Source organism: Bos javanicus, chromosome 29 (assembly GCF_032452875.1).
Source record: "Bos javanicus breed banteng chromosome 29, ARS-OSU_banteng_1.0, whole genome shotgun sequence".
NCBI classification, from domain to species: Eukaryota; Metazoa; Chordata; class Mammalia; order Artiodactyla; family Bovidae; genus Bos; species Bos javanicus.
In genome coordinates, this window is record NC_083896.1 from 25,098,387 (window position 1) to 25,116,330 (window position 17,944).

The window sequence follows — 17,944 nt, forward strand, 5'->3', positions numbered from 1 at the left end:
ATACTCACTGTAGAATAAATTGATGACGTGCTGGAAACCAAGGAGAGTGAGGATCCATGAACTATGAGAAAAAGAAAAAGAAAAGGTCAGTTGTACAGCTGGCTACTAGGCAGCCCGAAAGGGGAAGGGAAGGAGAAACTAGGCATCAGAAGACACACCAGGCTTGGAGCAACAACCTCACCGTGACCCAACCTTGTCTGGTTCGGTGACAGGTCAAAGTCAAGTAAGGAATAATTTTCTATGGGAGTCATTTTTCTGTTGCCACGTTTTATTTCCTACAACCTTCTAAATACTTTCCCCTTCTGACTATCAAAATAATACATAATTAATAAGTTAAATGTTTCAAGTACAGAGAAGTGTTAAGAAGCATATTCACTGCCATCAATTGTGTGACTCAGTTCTATTACCCAGAGGCAAGTGCTACCTGCTTTGTTCCAGCAGATTTTATCCCTTTCTTTTTCCTTATGTGTCCCTTAAGGTTAAAATTGTGTGGCAAATGTATTTTATATTTTGCTAGCATCCGTCCTTTGTACAAGAAAAAAGATGATGAGCTGATTATTCTGAACACAAGAGGCTGGCTGTTGGCTACAGTAAATTCATTCAAGATGACCATGTAGTAGAACATTGGTTAGAAAACATATCCACTGAAACTTAGGTTCTTCCTCTGATTTTTGTCATGTTTACAAAGTGTCCTCTTCCTTGTTTGTGACTGGACTTTGGGACTTAGAACCATCCTGTACTTTCCTCCTTCACCTCCTGCCCCCCACGCTCCCCTCCGCCCCAAGCCATGGAAACATTTTATTATCTGTTTTCATATAATTTTAAGCCACGGTCTTTATCAGGACTAGGTATTCTGGCTGACTTCTCTTCTTGGAAACCAGACTCTTTAATGACATTTTCCTAGTAATCTCCCAAAAAACTGCCTGAAAGATAGAAATATGCCTGTGGAGAAATCACAGACCTTTGCATTGGTCACAGGCTCCCTGATCAGGAGTGGAATGGCCCTCCCCTCCCCACCACACCGCACTCTCACCTGTGATCTGAGAGTGGGAAGCTGGGGAGGAGCACACATGTACTAAACAGCTTTCACTTCCCACCCAAGGAGTGACCTCAACTTGGATCAGCGGTCAGCAGAAGCTACCTGCCCACAGATGTCTCATGAACGGCTGCGCCAACCTCCCTGGTGCCTCCACAATGTATTCCCAATAAACGTCCCGATCCCCAGCCTTCCTTCAGGCTCTCCTATCACACTCTGAATCCTGCCCAGCTCCCTCACGCATGACCTGTGAAGTTCTTTGCCATCTCACAGTCTCTTCCAGGGCAGCTCCCTTGGTTTAGGAAGTTTCCCATCCCTGCCCATTCAGATCTCCAGCAGGATCAGCTCAAACGTCATCTTCTCAGGAACCTGACCTCATTTCCCAGATGGCCACCAGGGCAGCCTCCTCTCTCCTCGGACTACACAGATCCTGGGCTTGCATTTCTGGTCCTCTCCTCTCTCAGAAGTTGCCAGCTGCCCTGAGGCCGTCCCTGCATTGCTACTTACATCCACCCTCCTCAGCAATGCCTGGGGTTCTAGATCTTTCCCTCTATTCTTCCTCCATCTATCATTTACCTGGCCTGTGCCCCTAAAAAGTCAATTTAAGGTGTTAATGGCCAATAATGGCTTTCAGTGTTAATATGTCCACACATTAAAATAAGTCTCTCATGCCCCAACCTAGTGGTCTAATGATCCAAAAAGGTAAGTTACTTTAGCCCCATGACACAGACACTAGGGGGGAAATGACAGTGGAGGCCAAGTTGGAGGAAGAGATGTGAGTAGCATGGAGCCGCCCTTCCATCCCACTGCCCTGCCAGACGCTGGCTCCAGAGGCCTGCACAGGGCTTCTGTGTGGACTTTGGCTGCTGAAAAATGGAAGTCTGTCTCTTATTTCTCTCCCTCATACACATGGATTCACTGACACTGCCTTCAGCAACATCTCAGGGCAAGCTTGGGGCCGCACGCAGAGAGAGGCACATCTGGCAGGCTTCGGGTAGAGGTAATTATTTTTCTCTATAATTAACTCCTCTTACTCATAACTAGCAACAGCAAGGCTGTGGTCCAAAGGAAGAGTCCTTGCTTTCCAGATCAACCCTGAGCTGAGTGTGGCTGCCTGAATCACTGCAGCTGGCTCTCCTTCAAGTACGCTGAGCCAAGGCAGAGCCTGGGTTATGCGGCTGGGATACTTCTGGACAACAAAACGCACACAAGACTTAAAAAGCCCAGAGCAGCAGAGGCATGCCCTGCAGCTTCCTCCCTAGACCTATACTTCCCAAAATCTGAAGGTACAAGGAACCAGAGAATATCTAGGCTACCTCTGCCACCGACTATCTGAAACCCAGAGAGGGTAAGCGACCCGTGTAAGGTCCTACAGCATTCAGGAACAGGATCTGCGGACCAGAAATCTGGAGATGGCTTTGCCCTTGAGTGACCTCATTTACTGGTTTCTGAGGTTGACTTGTCTGTTTTTGGTAAAGCCTTCTGGTATATTTAGAATGGTTTCCTAAAGCCCTCATTCAATCTACACAGGCACAAGCTGGGACTAAGCAAGCACACAGAGTGTGTTTGAGACGAATGTGACTTCACCCCAACCTAAAGGACAGATAGGAGTGAAATCACATGATGGAATGACAACTGGGCATATTCTAGCCAACAAAGCAAACAAGAGCCTCTGCTGTCACACTTGGGCATCTCACATATATATATAATGTACATATTCAGCTTCATACTAATCAAAGCACTCTCACTTATACTACTGTTTGAAGTGATCCTCAACATCACAGAGAATGTGTAGGTAATATTCCCAGTAGGGCAGGAATTTCCACCCCTAATGAATGCAGGAGTAAACTACAGTCCAGAGGGGTTAAGAGATGTGGTCAAGCACACACAGGTAGTCAGGAGTGGAGAGAGAACGTGAATCTGGCCATCGCACTCTAGATCCCCCTCTGCTACTGGGGGCCGTGGAAGGAGTCAGTGAGATGAGATGCGGTTCTCGTGGCTACTGGGCCACCCTCTCAACCAGCTAAGAAAGCATAACTGAGACCACACTGATGAAGGTTCATGTAAGAGAGCCCAGCTATGGCCAAGGAAAAGTGTAAAGTAGGATTGAACAGAAAAAACAGAGGGCTCAGAGTTCAGGAGTTCAGGACCTAGTAGTCTGGGCTGCAGAAAGTCCCCAAGTCACTTCTGTTCAATTTTGCCATAAACAAAACGGGGTTGAAATGGCCCACGGGTAGAAGGATAAAACAAAACATACAACTGTTACAGTAGCTACCACTGACTGAGTACTTACTAAAAACCCCTTTCAAAGTCATTCTACCAAATGCCTTCCAGGATTTATCTCACCTAATCTTCATGTCAGTCCTTTGAAGTAGGTATAATTATTTTCCACATTTTAGTGAACAGGAAATAGGCTGACCAAAGCAAGTCCCTTACCTAAAGTCACTGTGCTAACAGTGGAGGTACCAGGACTTGAATCCAAGTGTAACTCAGGGGCGAGAAGCACAGGAGAGCTGCAATACAGGATTTATTTACTAATAAGTGGCTTTGTCTCTGTGGGCTCCAGATAAACTGGTTTAGACTGCACCAGTTCTTAGGGATGATTGGTAAAGTTCTGGATTTTTTTTTACTCCAAAGACATTCATTTGAAAAATTCCTCAAGCCTCTCTCTAAAGTTCGCTATTAAAGCTGACTTGAAGATTGCATAATGTGCCTGATGGAAATTAATTTACCTGAAATAACTTTGAAAGGTTGCATCTGGGCCATGCTTGTACTCATCTACATATTTATAACTTTTATTTCCTTCAAAAGGCAAAGTGTTAATTAAATCCTACAAAAACCTCACACAAGGACTTGTGCTAATTCTTCCTAAATTTCTATTAATATTTGCTTTCTGGCATATGATATACCTAACTGCCTCTTATGAGGAGGTTCTATTTGGTTCAAACATGAGATATAAATTTTTTTCCCAGATGTTTCTGCAACACCAGGAGTTTATATATTCAAGAGGTGGGGAAAAAGTCTTCAGCCAGTGGAATTAAAAACACCTAACTGCATGAGCCCTATTTTGCTTTTGTAATTTAACAGCTTTGGAAGAAATATAATCAATCTGATACCAAATTTCCCAAAATAGTACTGATACATCGACAACAGCCCCTACTCCTTCTCCCTGAATTTGACTTTACCTCTGCATGTGAGTTCCACGTCACCATGAATCATCAGGGTTTACAAAAGTCTAGACACTGCTTGTGGGCAAGCCCTTTTTATCAATGTCACTTTAACATCCCAGATATCCCACAGTTGTGCTGCCTGACAGCAGCTTGATTCCAGATGGAATAAATAAAAGCCATCTGATGATGACACTGTAATGGCCCTGGACCTTTTATGAGATGAAGTGCGCTTGTTTGGACAAGCTGCAGGACGGAACACTGTTCACTCAGCTACATACAGGACAGAGCAGATGAAGAGGGCACACTCCAGACTCGAGTCATCATCAGGAGGGTGGGGAAATGCTTCGTGGCCATGCTCTGCTCGCCCACTCAGCAGAAAAAAGTTCAAGACAAACGACCTACTCCTTCACCTTAGGGTCAACATGCCCTCCTCTATGCTCTGAGTGGTTAAAGCACTGATTTCTAGCTCTTAAATCCAGCAAAACATTCTCAGTGACTCAGGCTCCACTCCTCCTTAATCCACCATCCCAGTGGGTTCCCATATATGGATTTACAGACTAGTTAGTGTCTGATCCCTGGATGCCACTGGATGCAAACGATACAATCAGAGTGGAGAGAACGAAGGAAGATCAACCAGGGGGCAACTGCTCTGTAACTAAACTCTAAAACTTTTGTTAAAAAGAACCCTGGGCAGAGCAGAGACCAACGTCCTGCATTTCTCCCCCTCTGGACTTATTTAGGCATTTCCTCAACAACCACAACTTCATTTGTTCTACCTGGAGGACGCTGGGCACATTCTCCCACTCTCACAGGGGCTAGGAGCAGAGGGATGCGCCTATGACTCCCCTCTCCATTCTGTCGCTGGCAAAGAAGGTACAGCCAGGGCTAGGGCTCTCAGCCTCGTTTGGCCCTCCTCTGGCTGGGGACTTTCAGCTGCCAGGACATCAATGCTGAAGCTGAGTGTTCAGGCTACGACAGGTACTAGCATTATTGGATTAACATTTATAAATATATATTCTTGTTTAATTCTCAGAATTTCAGGACCCAGGTACTCCTAATTTTTATCAGTGAAAATACAAAGACACAAAGAGGTGAAGTTAATTTGTCCAAGATCATATACCTAAGAAGTAGTGGAGCTGGAATTCAACCCCCAGTAGTATTACCCCATGTCCTTAACCATGTTCATCACTGGTAAGACACCAGGGATGATAAGACACAAGTATATTATCAACTTCACCTTTGCTTTTTGGGAGGCGGGTGGGGGGACGTGCCTGACATTTTGGCTGCTGACTCCCCTAACTCACACCTTGCCTGAAGGAAGAAGAGAAATGAATTGAAGTAGGAAGATGGCTGATGAAGGTGCCCACAGTAGTTTTCTCCCCCAAATTCTGATTAAATCGAACAAAACATAAAAATCCTACCCCAAATATTCCCAGTTAGCAAGCAAAGAAGGAAAAGGGCAAAACTGAATGCAACAAACTTAAAAAAAAAAACTGGTGCTTGAGAAAAGAGATAGAAGATTCTGGAGAGAAGTGGAGAAGTATGGCGGCCCACAGCTCCCCAAAGTGATCCAGGTGCGTCGGCACAGAAAAATGAACTTTCTTGTAACTGGTGTTGCCAAGATGGTGCACCAGCAGCTGAGCCAGAGCCTCACAGTGGAACTCAGTCAACTCCAGGGCTCACCAGGGTTTTGTCAGCAGCCTCTTCCCTAAAGACCTGCAAGGTTAACTGAGAGTCAGACCCTACTGTTCAGATCTCCCCAGCTCAAGTGGGTGACTTGGAAACTCAGGTGGGTGGGCTCTTGCATTGACGACGCGAATTCAGCCTAGAGGACCGCTAACCACTCTGCACGCCAGGAAAGAGGGTGAACCTCCTGGCTTGCTTACCTTCCTCAAACCCATCCCGGAATGAGCCTGAGCGGCTCATGGTTCTGCTCTTCTCGTCCAGGGACATGGAGCTGTTGCGGAAGCGGGTGTCGGTGTACGGGTCATACTGCCCATCGGCATTGGAGAGGCTGTGGGTCCTCAGCATGGTCGGGTTGGACAAGCTCATCTGGGTGACGGTGGTGGGACTCGCTGCAAGGAAAGGAGTCAGTCAAAAGGTTGGAGGCTCACGTCCCTAAAGGGGACGGAGAGGAGGCTGCTGACGATCGGCCATCTCTGGCCCCGTCAACTCCTCTCCCTTTGTCTGTTTTCTCAAAGGTAGTCACATCAGCATTTGAGAAACACACTTAGAGCTAAAAATAAGGGAGGAAAGGTGGGTCAGTTCCAAAGCGAGGCTCCGGGCCCCAGCTTTCCCACTTGGCACGTTCAGACAAGCTAGTGTCACCTCCCAGCCATGAGCTAATTACTCTCTGGGCTCATCTGGAACAATTCTCTCTAAAGCCAAAAGCCCAAAATAGTTCAGCTGGGCTTTTGATCAGATGGGAAGCATTTGTGCATGACAAGAAACTCTTGCCTCAAAGAGTTACAGCCGAGAAAAGAACAACAGGAACACAGGTCTCACTGTCTCTGATGGGGAGATTTCATAGTGGTGCCTGCAGAGCTTCAGTGCAAAGGGGGTGCATGTACTTTAGCTGAAACTGGCTTTCTTATTAAACTCCTGTCCACTCAGTTATGTAAAATAGTTTAGAAGTGCATTCGGTTCATTAAAAATGAAGAGTTAAGCCTTCCTTGATTAGAAGTCCTTAAAGACTGAGTTTCTTATTCACAATAATCAGAAAAGGCTGCCTCTCTGAAGAATGAGATGAGACTGGAAAAAAATACTTCCCTCTGTATCCATCTTGGAAGGCTCAGCTCTCATCCTGCCACCTCCATGTAACCTTCTTCAGTCATTCAAGCCAGGACTAGTCCTTCCTTTCTCTCTGTATAATACTTGCTATTAGATCACATTCAGTTTTTACATGATTTCACATAAAACTTTGTGAACTATTCTCATTTACCTGTTGATGAGTCTGTGTAGGTGTCTGCCTTTCTAAAAAATCATCCGTTGACATGCTAGCAGGGACTGTGTTACAAATTCTTTTCCTTTCCTCATTGTGCCAGTCAAAGCCTTATGTCACCAGTAGGCACTTCCAAGAATACTCATTCAATCAAAACTTGATCTTTATTTCCGGTTTAATAAAGCAAGGAGGATGACCAAATATGGGATATGCTGTGGAACGTACTTCTTCAGAGATATTAGAATACATGCTTTTCATTCCATGGATAGTCTGCCCTACCTACATCAACCATGTAGAGAAAATAACTGGTAGAGAAGCAAGAAACCTTTCTCTTTCCTTTTGGTATCAATTGCCTGTAATCAAACTTCACTGCTGAGGGCTGATCAGATACTGAGAGCTACATGACCACATGTCTCTCAAAATGCAAGATAACCTCCTCCCCAAGGTGCCGATCAGCATCGTTAAATGCCAAGTGGCTACTCACCCAGCTGAGAAAAGTTGAATCTTGTTCCAGAAGGAGAAGTTACACTGGAGCCAGAGGAGAAAGGGGAGTTGGCGGTGGTGTCCTGCAAGCCTCCTGCAGAGTGGGACCGTAACCATTCTTTTGCGTCTTCTTGTGTGCGGAGCTGGGAGGTGGGGGTGTACCTGGACAGACAGAAATCAGGCTGGGATTAACTAGGAACAGCGTTCATGAGAATGAGCGTCCTGGAGCGGATAATAAACATATGAAAAGAAAATGGATAGCCAAACATGTAAGAAGAAAGTCTGAGGTTTGAAAAATCAGATGGCTACACATTCTGCAATTCACAGATTTTCTCCAAACCTTTCTGGCTACTTGGCTGTCTTTGGGGAAAACGGCAGTTCCTAAAGGGAACTACATAAAGGGGACGAGATTGGTAAATGCTCAAAGAGCCGTCCCTGGGCGTATCTGTAACATGTTGATTCATGACGGTGTCATTTCAAAGCCCCCACCTTGACAGGACTGAGGCAATGAAACCAGCTGCTGTCAGAGCTTTGAGGAAGTTTTAATTAGATAGCTCCTGGCATCTGCATTCTGAAGCGCAAATAAGCGGCCATGAATCACAGAGAATCAGAAAGCAGACACGGAGCAGAAGGTGTGAGACCAACATTGACAGCAGCGGCTGTAATCTGGCAGAAAAGCGTCTTCAGAAGGGGACCCCAAATCACTGGGTCTCACACGAGGCCCACCTCCTCGTCGCTTCTGAAACGAATTTGGTCATGATTTACTGAATGTCTCCAACACGCCGGGTGCCTTCAGAGACATTATCTCGCTGAAGCCTGAGACTCGCCCAGCAATGCAGGTGCTATTATTCCCGTTTTACCGAGGTGTCAATCCATATGCGCCTGGTCCCCAAACCCATGCTCTCTTCATTATGCCCACAGGCAGCATCTCAAATGTCCAAAGTGCCCAAGTGACCAGAGTGCTCTGGACTTATAGACAGATTCTGGTGGGGTGACTACCGGATATGTGTGTGTACAGAGTGGGTGAGCCAGAAAGGGAGCCCCAGTGAGAATTCGGAATATAGACATGGTTGTTCCTTAATGTTTTTACTAGATTGGACTTTCCAGGTCCCATTAATTGGCTGAGGATACCATGTCACATATCTCCATTCTGAGTTAAGAAAAAAAAAAAAAATTTTTAAAAGCTAGAGTTACATAATTTTATAGGATAGATCTGCTCCGGAAATATACGCAGGATTATGAAATGCTAATATTCAGAAGTGAGCTTCCACATGAAGCAACAGTGGGGCATCAAGGTCAAACTCATGTGAAGAGTGGATATGATTTAAACACTAGCCCGAGTGCCAACAAGTAGCTCTCACAGGCATGATGAAAACTGTTAAATACAACAGGCCTTGCCAGCTTCCCCCTCGAAGGCCACAGGCTGAACCTTCCTCCCTCGGGAGGCCTGCTGGGGAGTTTACAATACTTCTTAGGTTCTTAGATTTGGCTGCACTTGGAGCTCCTGTTGAAAGGAAGCATTGATACCTACCTTCCATTACTGGTCAAAACGCTCTCAGCCTTAAGAGCTGCTGGATATTAACTACCGACATACATGACAGCAATGAAACATTTCATTCCAACTTCCATGTTTCGCGAAAGCTCTTAATGCTTAGTGCAGGGTGAAGCTGATGCTACAAAGAATTGAGGTGCGTAGAGAGCGAGAGAAATGACAGCTGCAACCACATGACATTAAGATCACGGGACAGGCGGTGGGACTGAAGTTCTTCTGGGTGGTAAAGTGAGGTGAACGGCGTGAGCAGTGGTGACTTATAGCATCTTGTTACACCAGGACCAGAGTCAAAAATGAGCCATCACTTATAGTGAATGAGAGGACACTCCCTCTTGGAAAGAAAGTCTTTTCTTTCTTTACATTAAAAAAAAGATCACCCCATATCTTGTGGAGCATTGAAAACTGGCCTGGTTTTTTATTAGAATATTCAGATAAGTGCAAAGCATTTGTCCTCAGCAACTTTCTATGGGCCAAAAAGTCAGAAATCCTCAAACTGCAGGTGGGGAGGGAGGGGAATATTTCTCTCCTTTGCTCATGTCCTGGCTGACAAATCAACATGCTACAAGTCATATCCTTTGTCTCAGAAGACAGCCCGTGGATGGAATGGTCATGGCGAAGTGATCAGCGATTAAACCCACTGGCCCCAGAAGTAGCAGTAACTGCTCTCCGGGTATGCTCAGGGATGGTTGTCATGAGATGGTTTGACCACAGTAAGCCCGAAAGAGCACAGCCCCTGCTCAAGCAAAAGAAGCCAACAAATGGAGAGATGAGAACAAGAGGGTTGCAGGGAGAGCCATAGTCCACAGGGTCCTGCCGCATGGGCCAAAGCGGGGGCCCCCAGCCCACCCGCACCCTGATCAGCCATGAGCGAGTCACACAGCCAAGCCCCAGAGCCACAGCAGATGGCATGGATGCAAGGAGGAAACACAGATACCTGAGTCCTTTTTTAGGCAAAGTGTTCCTATCAAGGTGCGGGTCACTGTAGGAAAGTTAAAACAAACGTGAGAACCTCGGAGAAGCACAGGGAGGGCAGGCAGCGTGAGGTGGGAAAGGCTCAGGGGGGCCAAGAGATCTGGAGGAAGAGACTCACTTCACCGGGGAGAAGTCCACTGCATGCAACACAGCCACAGCGACAAAGGAAACCGAGGCCCGTGCTCACACCTGGGCACCTCCAACCCCGGCACCAGGGGGCCCGAGCCACTCGGCCCCGACTGCTCCTTCCTTTTCCACGGGTTCAGAGCCGAACCCAGGGGCTGCCCCCACCTTGAAGCAGTGCCCACGCCTTCCTCGGCCCGTCGCCCATCGGTACCGCCAGCGCTTAGGGCTCCCTGCACCCGTCACCACTCTGGCCCACCCCCAGATGCCTCCGGTGATGACTTCAAGTGAAAGAAGGGACTTGGATGGTTTCAAGAGGCCAGCAGTCTGCATATTTGGAATTCATCTGTAACAAGTGGATTCCGGATCCCTCTCAGTTTTCGAGGCCCTCATTGGGTGGAGCTAGAAGCTGAGCCTTGGGCAGAGTTGGGGCATGTTACAACTTGCTGGCTGACAAAGTCACAGCATTCGGATTTCCAAAGACGGAGGTTTAAAGGCTTGGTCTCTGAGTCCGACCAGAGCAACGTTCGGATTTCCAAAGACCGAGGTTTAAAAGGCTTGGTCTCTGAGTCCGACCAAAGCAACGTTTTTGCTATTGACATGGTGAAGAGGGTTTTCGCTAATTTTTTTTTCCCCCTAGCATGAAACAACATCTGCTTATTATGTTTGGCCAAGCCATGGCTCCCCCACAAATTCAAAGTCAATAATCCATCCATCTCTGAGGCCCACCCACAGGGCAGCTGGGGGCCAACAGCAGTCCCCATGTTCTTCTTATCTTTACAGAAAATGGGCACCCAGAACACAACAGCCCGCGAGACACAGAGCCAAACTGCAGCAAAGGCCTTGGAGAGGGCAAAGAGCCAGCTGCGTGGGGAGAAGGGGCAGAGGGGAGACAAAGGTGAGGGCCAAGCCGCGTGGTGGGTGGTAGATCATGTCTGGGCCTGGAAGGGGAAGGGAGGGAGGCAAAAGGGCAGGAAGCCAGGGAGCAAGGAGCATGCCACGGGGTAGGCTGACATGCCAGTGAGAGCTTTTGCCGCCCCTTTCCAGGTGGCAGGTTTGAGGTTCCTTCCCAAGCTGGGAGAAGAGGGGCCGGCCCCAGTGCACCTCTTCCCGAGCTCTGTGGACAGCGGAACTGACCCTCACGGGCATGTCTCGGATTGGGGGGTGGGTCACAGAGTACAGCGGGGCCACGAACACAAGCGGAAGCCACAGGCCAACAGCCTCACACAAAACATCCGGCTCGACACAGGGTGGGGCAGAGGATGCTAGAGGCTCGGTGGGGTCCCCGGCCTACGATGTCATTACCTGTCCTGTTTCCGGGGCAGAGTACTTCTGCAGAACTTAGGGCTAGCGGCAGGGGAAGAGAGAGGGCTAGAAGGCCAGGCAGGTGGAAAACAAGAGAAGCAGCATTAGATCGGAAGGAAGGGGGCAGGGCGTCACACACAATGACCAGAACATTTTCCTCATTCCCAGGGCTGATACTGGCTTTCTTCCCCATGTGGAGAAGGCAGATATGTTATCACTGCTACAGTGAGATTCGAAGCTCTGGGGAAGACTCTGGGTGCGTAATTTCCTATCACTCTGCCCAGCAGCCCTGTGGTAGGAGGGTGTTTGCCACGTCGACTCAGCTGCTTAAGGAGCACCCCACCACACACTCCATGGATGTAGCCGCCACTGATTCAGCCCACACCATTACAAGGGCAGGGAAAGAAGCAGGTGATGAACAAACAGGATAAAAAGGCAGGATCTCGCAGGTGGAATGCCATTTTAAAACGGAAGCATGAAATCTGCCCCCAGGAGACTTGCAGCAACTCCACACACTGAGAGTAACCACAGTGAGAAAGATAACAGGAAGCAGAGCCCGGCTTACTCCAACCCAAACTGGCTTCCCCCTGGAGAGACAGCAGTGATCCGAAAGAGAGAAATTGCCCAACAAAGGTAAACAACACCTGGGCTTCCTAACATAATGTCTGGACTCTCGGAGGGGCGTCTTTCCGGGAGATAAAGGCAGCCAAACGCACAGCACCAACCTTTCCGACAGTGTGGTCTTCACACTGTTGGTTCTGACAAAGGGGGTGAGGGCGTCGTCCTTGGAGGCAGCGATGAGGCCGGTGGAGGAGTTGTGACTCAGCGCCCCTCCGCTGCCCAGGGAGATGTCAATGGACTCGCAGCTGGTGTGGAGGCTGCTGACCGACTGGAAGCCCAGGCCGTCCTTGCTCACGGCCGAGGAGCTGCTGGCGTTCGTGCCCCAGGTGAGGCTGTTGGAGGGGCCTGAGTGGGCAGAGCTGGGGCTGGAGGCCAGGGGGGACTGGGTGCTGTCCACGTTCTTACTGTAGAGAGGGCTGCTGCTCCCGCTGCTCAGGACACCGCTGCCCGAGGGGGACTCTAAGTTACCCTGCTGGCTCAGGGTGGCATGAGGGTTGGAGATGACCACCGAGTTTTTCATGTTTTCGGCTGTGGCGATGGGCACTTGCTTGGTAGGCTTCCCACCAAAGAGTCTGTGAAGAGACAAAGGGTTGTGTGGGTTGAACACCCAAGGCCAGGGGGCGCTGGGCTGTCAGAGTAGAGTGGGGCGCAGGAGCCAGTGAGAGTCCCTGGGGAGGGAGGTGGGGTCCTTCCCAGGGCTGGAGGTGGTCCCCTGGGAAAGATACAACGGGTCAGGTGCTGGCGGAGCAAAGGCTCCACCTTCAAGTTCTAGGCTGCCGCTGAGACCCTGGATCTGAGCGAAAGGGAGACGGGCAGTAATCTTCTACTGGCCTATCCTTCGCTACTTCAAGATCTTGCTTCTCTTTCTTTACATAAGTAGAGTAACTAGAAAACTGCCCCTCTCCAGGGAACATCTAGAGGGGAAACCAGATGTCTTAATCATCTTTGTATCTGTGACCCCAGGCGCAAAGCACGCCCTCATTTATGACAGTTCAGCTCCGAAGGATTTGGTTTTTCTGATCTCTGAGCAAACAGGCAGCATCAGGAACAGGAGTCTAGATCTGGAGGCAACCTGGGCAATGTATCCTCCAGATTCATTCTTGCACGAAAGCCGGGCAAGAAGGAGGTGTCTTTTAGGGCCAGATAGCAAGTGCTGCCCAGTGATATGCACAAAACCTTGCGGGGTTCACAAGATGTCAGACCAGACACGCCAGGTGTGAACGGTGTCTCTGCGACAGACACACAGAAATGCCCTTGCACGTCATCTCCCCCACTGCTCATGACCAAAAGTGTGCTACCAAGGACAGAGGGAATGGCACAAACACTCCCCTTTTCCGTAGGCAGAGAGTTCTCTGGTAGGATGGAGCAACTACCTTAAAGTCAAAGCACAGTCCATGCTCTTATAACAATGGCCTGATTCCATCCGCTAAAACTCTTATGAAACAGGCATCTCGGAAAAGAAATGAAACCCGCTACATACTAGACAGGCTGCCTTCTACCCAGCTAGTCAAGTCATGTAAATTTGATCTTCTATCCTCTCCAATGGAGAAGGAAATGGCAACCCACTCCATTATTCTTGCCTGGATGGACAGAGGAGGCTGGCAGGCTACAGTCCATGGGGTCGCAAGAGTTGGACACAATTTAGCAACTAAACCACCACCACCACCCTCTCTAAATAGTCCTTGTTGTTTAGTTGCTAAATCGTGTCCAGCTCTTTTGCGACCCCATGGACTGTAGCCCGCCACACTCCTTTGCCCCTGTATTTCCCAGGTAAGAATACTGGAGTGGGTTGCCATTTCCTTCTTCAGGGAATCTTCCCACCTCAGGGATCGAACCTGCGTCTTCTGCTTGGCAGGCAGATTTTTTTTTACCACTAAGCCACTGGGAAGCCTAAACAGTCCTTACACATCTCAATTACTATAGAAATAAACAAACATCATCCACCCTCACTACAATGTCTCGTGACAGGAGAAGAACACTTTCTGCCTGGTGACAGAGAAAGAACTATTCTGTTGCAGAACCTTGGCTTTAGACTACTCACATGCCTGCAGTGACAGGGCCCTCACTGCTCTACTCCAAAGGCTAACTGGCTTCACTGCCAAGCACTTCCAGTTGTTACAAAACCAAAATTGAATCCACCTTTTCCTGACTTGTACGCATTGCTCCTAATCCTATTATATGTAACTACACAGAAAAAGTCCAATCTTTTTTCTGCTAGTCCTTCACACCACTTGAAGAGAGCTATCACACTTCACCTAAGACTCCTCTCCTTCATATTCATGCACAATGAGAGAATTCAGAACACCTAATTTAGGAAAAATGTAATTGCTTGGAATGGGCTGAAAGGTGCTCAGTTCAGAGCCTAAGAAGCTGCATGCATTTTCAAGTGTTCTATTACACTAGCCTCAGGGCCTAGTAAAATGCCTTTGTAGCTACTAAAGGAAATCTATAATACCAAAGAGAGAATATTACATATAATACTTGAGGCAAGAAGCAGAGAAAATTTTCATTTACAAGGCAACCTGTTAAAACAACAAAGAACAGCCCAATAGAACCTTCCCCTGAAAAAATAATCATTACTGAAATTCTAATAATCAAGTCTAGACAAAGAACAGTGAACTGCTTCATTATACCCTTCAAGTGGAATGCTTCTTCTGAAGGCTCTGCAAACATTCCTATCCATTCCCAAATATGTACATGTGCACATAAGTTTTATTTTTCCACTGCTAAATTTTCTATCCTCGGGACTTACTCTTTCCTGAAAAGGTAGGATGAACGTGCCCTATGCGGCTGCAGTTTTAAAGATGGCCCACTGTATGTTATAATGTGGCAAAAAGTTGTGTAAACTGAAAGGAAATTCTATTTTTCAGAAACGCTTCTGCTGTTAAGAATTGTTTTTTTTTTTCTTTTTTGTAAAGGAAGCTAAAATTTCAGAGACTAATTTGGAATCATGCATGCAGTATAAAAAAACGTGTGTGGGGGGATACTGGATTATTTGGGGAAAAGATCAGGCTAAGATCACTATCTGGCATAATGATGAGGAATCTGAGTTACAGCTTTAAAAAAAAAAAAAACCTATTTTCCTTGACCTCCTCTTCTAGATCTAAGGGTGTGTTAGGAACTCTTCTTCGATGGTAACTAACTTTTACTGAGTACTTACTATGGGCTAAATATGGCTACATAGATTAATGGTCACAGGTAGGTATCATCATCCCCATTTTACAGATGAGGAAATGGAGGCAGAAGTATTAAGAGAGGTTACATGGTGGCTACCTAAGGTGGACCTAGGATTCAAACGCAGGATGATGGATTTCAGAGGCTTGTGTTTTTCACACCAACACGGGAAAATACTCAAAGCTGCTGGCAGCATCCGACCAAACAGCTTTATTCGAGGACTGAAGCAGAGAAAACCAGAGTTGGTTTCAGCTAAGAAACAGGAAATTATGAATCCGGGATGCCATTCCACATCACATATTCCAGTTCCACTCAGTGCTGTTCAGCCACTTACCTGCGGAGCGTGGGAGAGGCCACATCAGGGTACTTGGCCCCTGGCTGGAGAGTGGCCTGAGCCACACTGGACACAGGCTGGGGTGCCGGGTTCACCTTCACCGAGTTACAGGAAGCCACGCTCTCGTTGTCGGAAGAGATGCCTTTCTCCTTATCGGTCTGGTTGACCAGACCTGGCAGAGAGCTGCCCAGGGCTGTTTTGGAAGGCTCCCTCAGCTTGGGCACTGGCAGGCCGGCTGACTTGCTGCTGATGTTGGAATCTATGCTGCTGGTACTAGACCTGTTCCCGGCCCCGTTCCGGCTGGTAGACTTGCTGGGCCTGGGCAGACTCCGGTACTGTAAGTTCGTCCGGGAGCTGAGAGACAGATACCCATCGTCCTGATTCTGAGCCCCGTCCATGCTCGTCTTCCGACCAGTGGACCGACCGACAAGGGCGGATGACTTTGGGATTTTGCCCAGTGTGGCTGACCTGCTGGTGACAGTGGCCCCGCTGGCTGTGATCATGGCCAGACCAGCGGCAGAGCCACTCTGCTTCTTGAACCCAAAGCTGTTGGCGTTGGCGGTGGGCGTCCTGGAGCTGCTGGGGAGGGGTTTCTTGGATTCATCACCACTGCTGCGGCCAGCATCTGATGGGGAGCGCTTCACCTGGGCGGCTTTGGGTGACAGCCTTCCTTTCTCAGACACTTTTGCATCGTCTGTTTTTCCTGCGACAGAAATCAGCAAAGTTAGCCTCCATATTAAGAAGCCAGCTCAGTCAACTCAGACTATTTAAAATTCTCCCCTACTCCAAAGAACTACTTTGCTTTCTCCTGGGGGAAAGCAGTCCTCTTGGGAGACAGAGGAGAGAGCTTTTTATAAAGATAATCTCATCTACGACTGTCACCATGAGCCTTTAGGAGATGTCAGTGATTTTCCTCATTTGCAAAGCAGTCTACATTTACCCAGAATAAAGCAAAGCCAGCCAATCACTGACACATCTGGGAAGGAGACCTTGTCTTTTACTGACCATTCTCCCTCCATCCATTAAAAAGCTGTCCCTAACATTTTCAGTGGGTATCCTGCCTTCCTGCAAAAACTCTGCCCTTGTTTATACACATCCTTAAATCACGGGCAATACTGACTCAGCATATCAACAGCTCATAACCATGTGCCCTTGAATAGTCTTCACTGGGTACCTTAACTCAGAGCCTGACCATGCTTCAACCAATTGAACACGTCTCAGCAGCTGAACCGTCCTCAGACTTTAAGAGGCTCTCATGCTCACAAATTTCCACTTGGAAAAAGGCAAAGATATGAATCTTTCTGAAAGCTGGCTATGAGCAGAGTCCAAACCCTAAGAAGTAATACCTGAACATTTACAGGGACTTGAAAACATCAAGCCCTGCTAGCGTGACTGCTTTCCCGGTTTTGAAACTGACAAGTGCGCATGCGAGAAAGCGCGAGCCTCTGACTCACCGGTTCCGGGGGTCTTGAGCGTGCCTGTCGGGGCAGCCGGCTTTGTCCTTGGCATGGTGATGCCGACCTGAGCCGTCATGCCTCGCCGCCACGAGCCTGTCTGTGAGATGACGGGGTTCTTCTTGCCTGACGTGCTTTTGTCGGACTCATCAGACACGTCAGACGGGTTCCGCCTCCACTTCGACCCCGGCTCCATCTTTATGCCGCTGTCTGAGCCCCCGTCTGACTTCTTGACATCCTCGCTGGACCACAGGGAACTCCTCTCCACCTGTGAGTGTTTCTCGGCGTCAGTCTGTGAAGGAGACCCTCTGAATCAGTCTTTCTCAAACCCCAGGCTAGGGAGCCCCTCACTCCAGAGCAAAAAGGCCCATGCCCTGGACAAGTTAGGGGGAAAATAACACATGCCCACTTTAAAATGTTTAAGCCTTTGTACTGGTTATCTTGTTAGGAAGCCTGATCTGTTGGGTCCAAGGAAAGTGAAGAATATGAATATGTCTGAGAAGGGAGTGAGGGAGGAGAGTAAAAGGAGCCAGAGGAAAAAGACAGGGAGAGTTCCACGCAGGAGAACCAGAGGACCGGGCTGTGGCAAGAACTGAGCCCCCCAGCTCTGCCCTTTGGCGACGTGCCTCCTCTAACTCCAGCAGCCCGAGCTTTCTGCAGCTCCCAGTCCCCCAGCCCAGGTCCCCTTTGTTCTGCCGGCTCCTGAGCACCACAGTCTATCACACAGAGAGTCTGACACAGAGAGTGAGGAGAGACTGAGGCCGCTAGCTCCCCTCGAA

The 17,944-nt window shown here is 48.3% G+C and overlaps 1 protein-coding gene across 7 annotated transcripts in view; it reads right to left on the reverse strand.

The window, feature by feature from the left end:
* NAV2 (neuron navigator 2) overlaps window positions 1–17,944 on the reverse strand; it is a 425,616-nt gene that overhangs the window by 52,927 nt on the left and 354,745 nt on the right. For 4 of the 7 annotated variants that reach the window (XM_061406213.1, XM_061406211.1, XM_061406216.1 and 1 more), the window contains 8 exons: window positions 17,166–17,457; window positions 15,712–16,414; window positions 12,308–12,775; window positions 11,583–11,648; window positions 10,117–10,161; window positions 7,632–7,792; window positions 6,093–6,281; window positions 9–61 (listed from right to left, as the gene is read on the reverse strand). In XM_061406213.1, the coding sequence (XP_061262197.1) occupies window positions 9–61; window positions 6,093–6,281; window positions 7,632–7,792; window positions 10,117–10,161; window positions 11,583–11,648; window positions 12,308–12,775; window positions 15,712–16,414; window positions 17,166–17,457 (1,977 nt within the window). The remainder of the gene's footprint in view (window positions 1–8; window positions 62–6,092; window positions 6,282–7,631; window positions 7,793–10,116; window positions 10,162–11,582; window positions 11,649–12,307; window positions 12,776–15,711; window positions 16,415–17,165; window positions 17,458–17,944) is intronic. The other 3 variants (XM_061406212.1, XM_061406218.1, XM_061406214.1) reach the window with 2 other exon arrangements.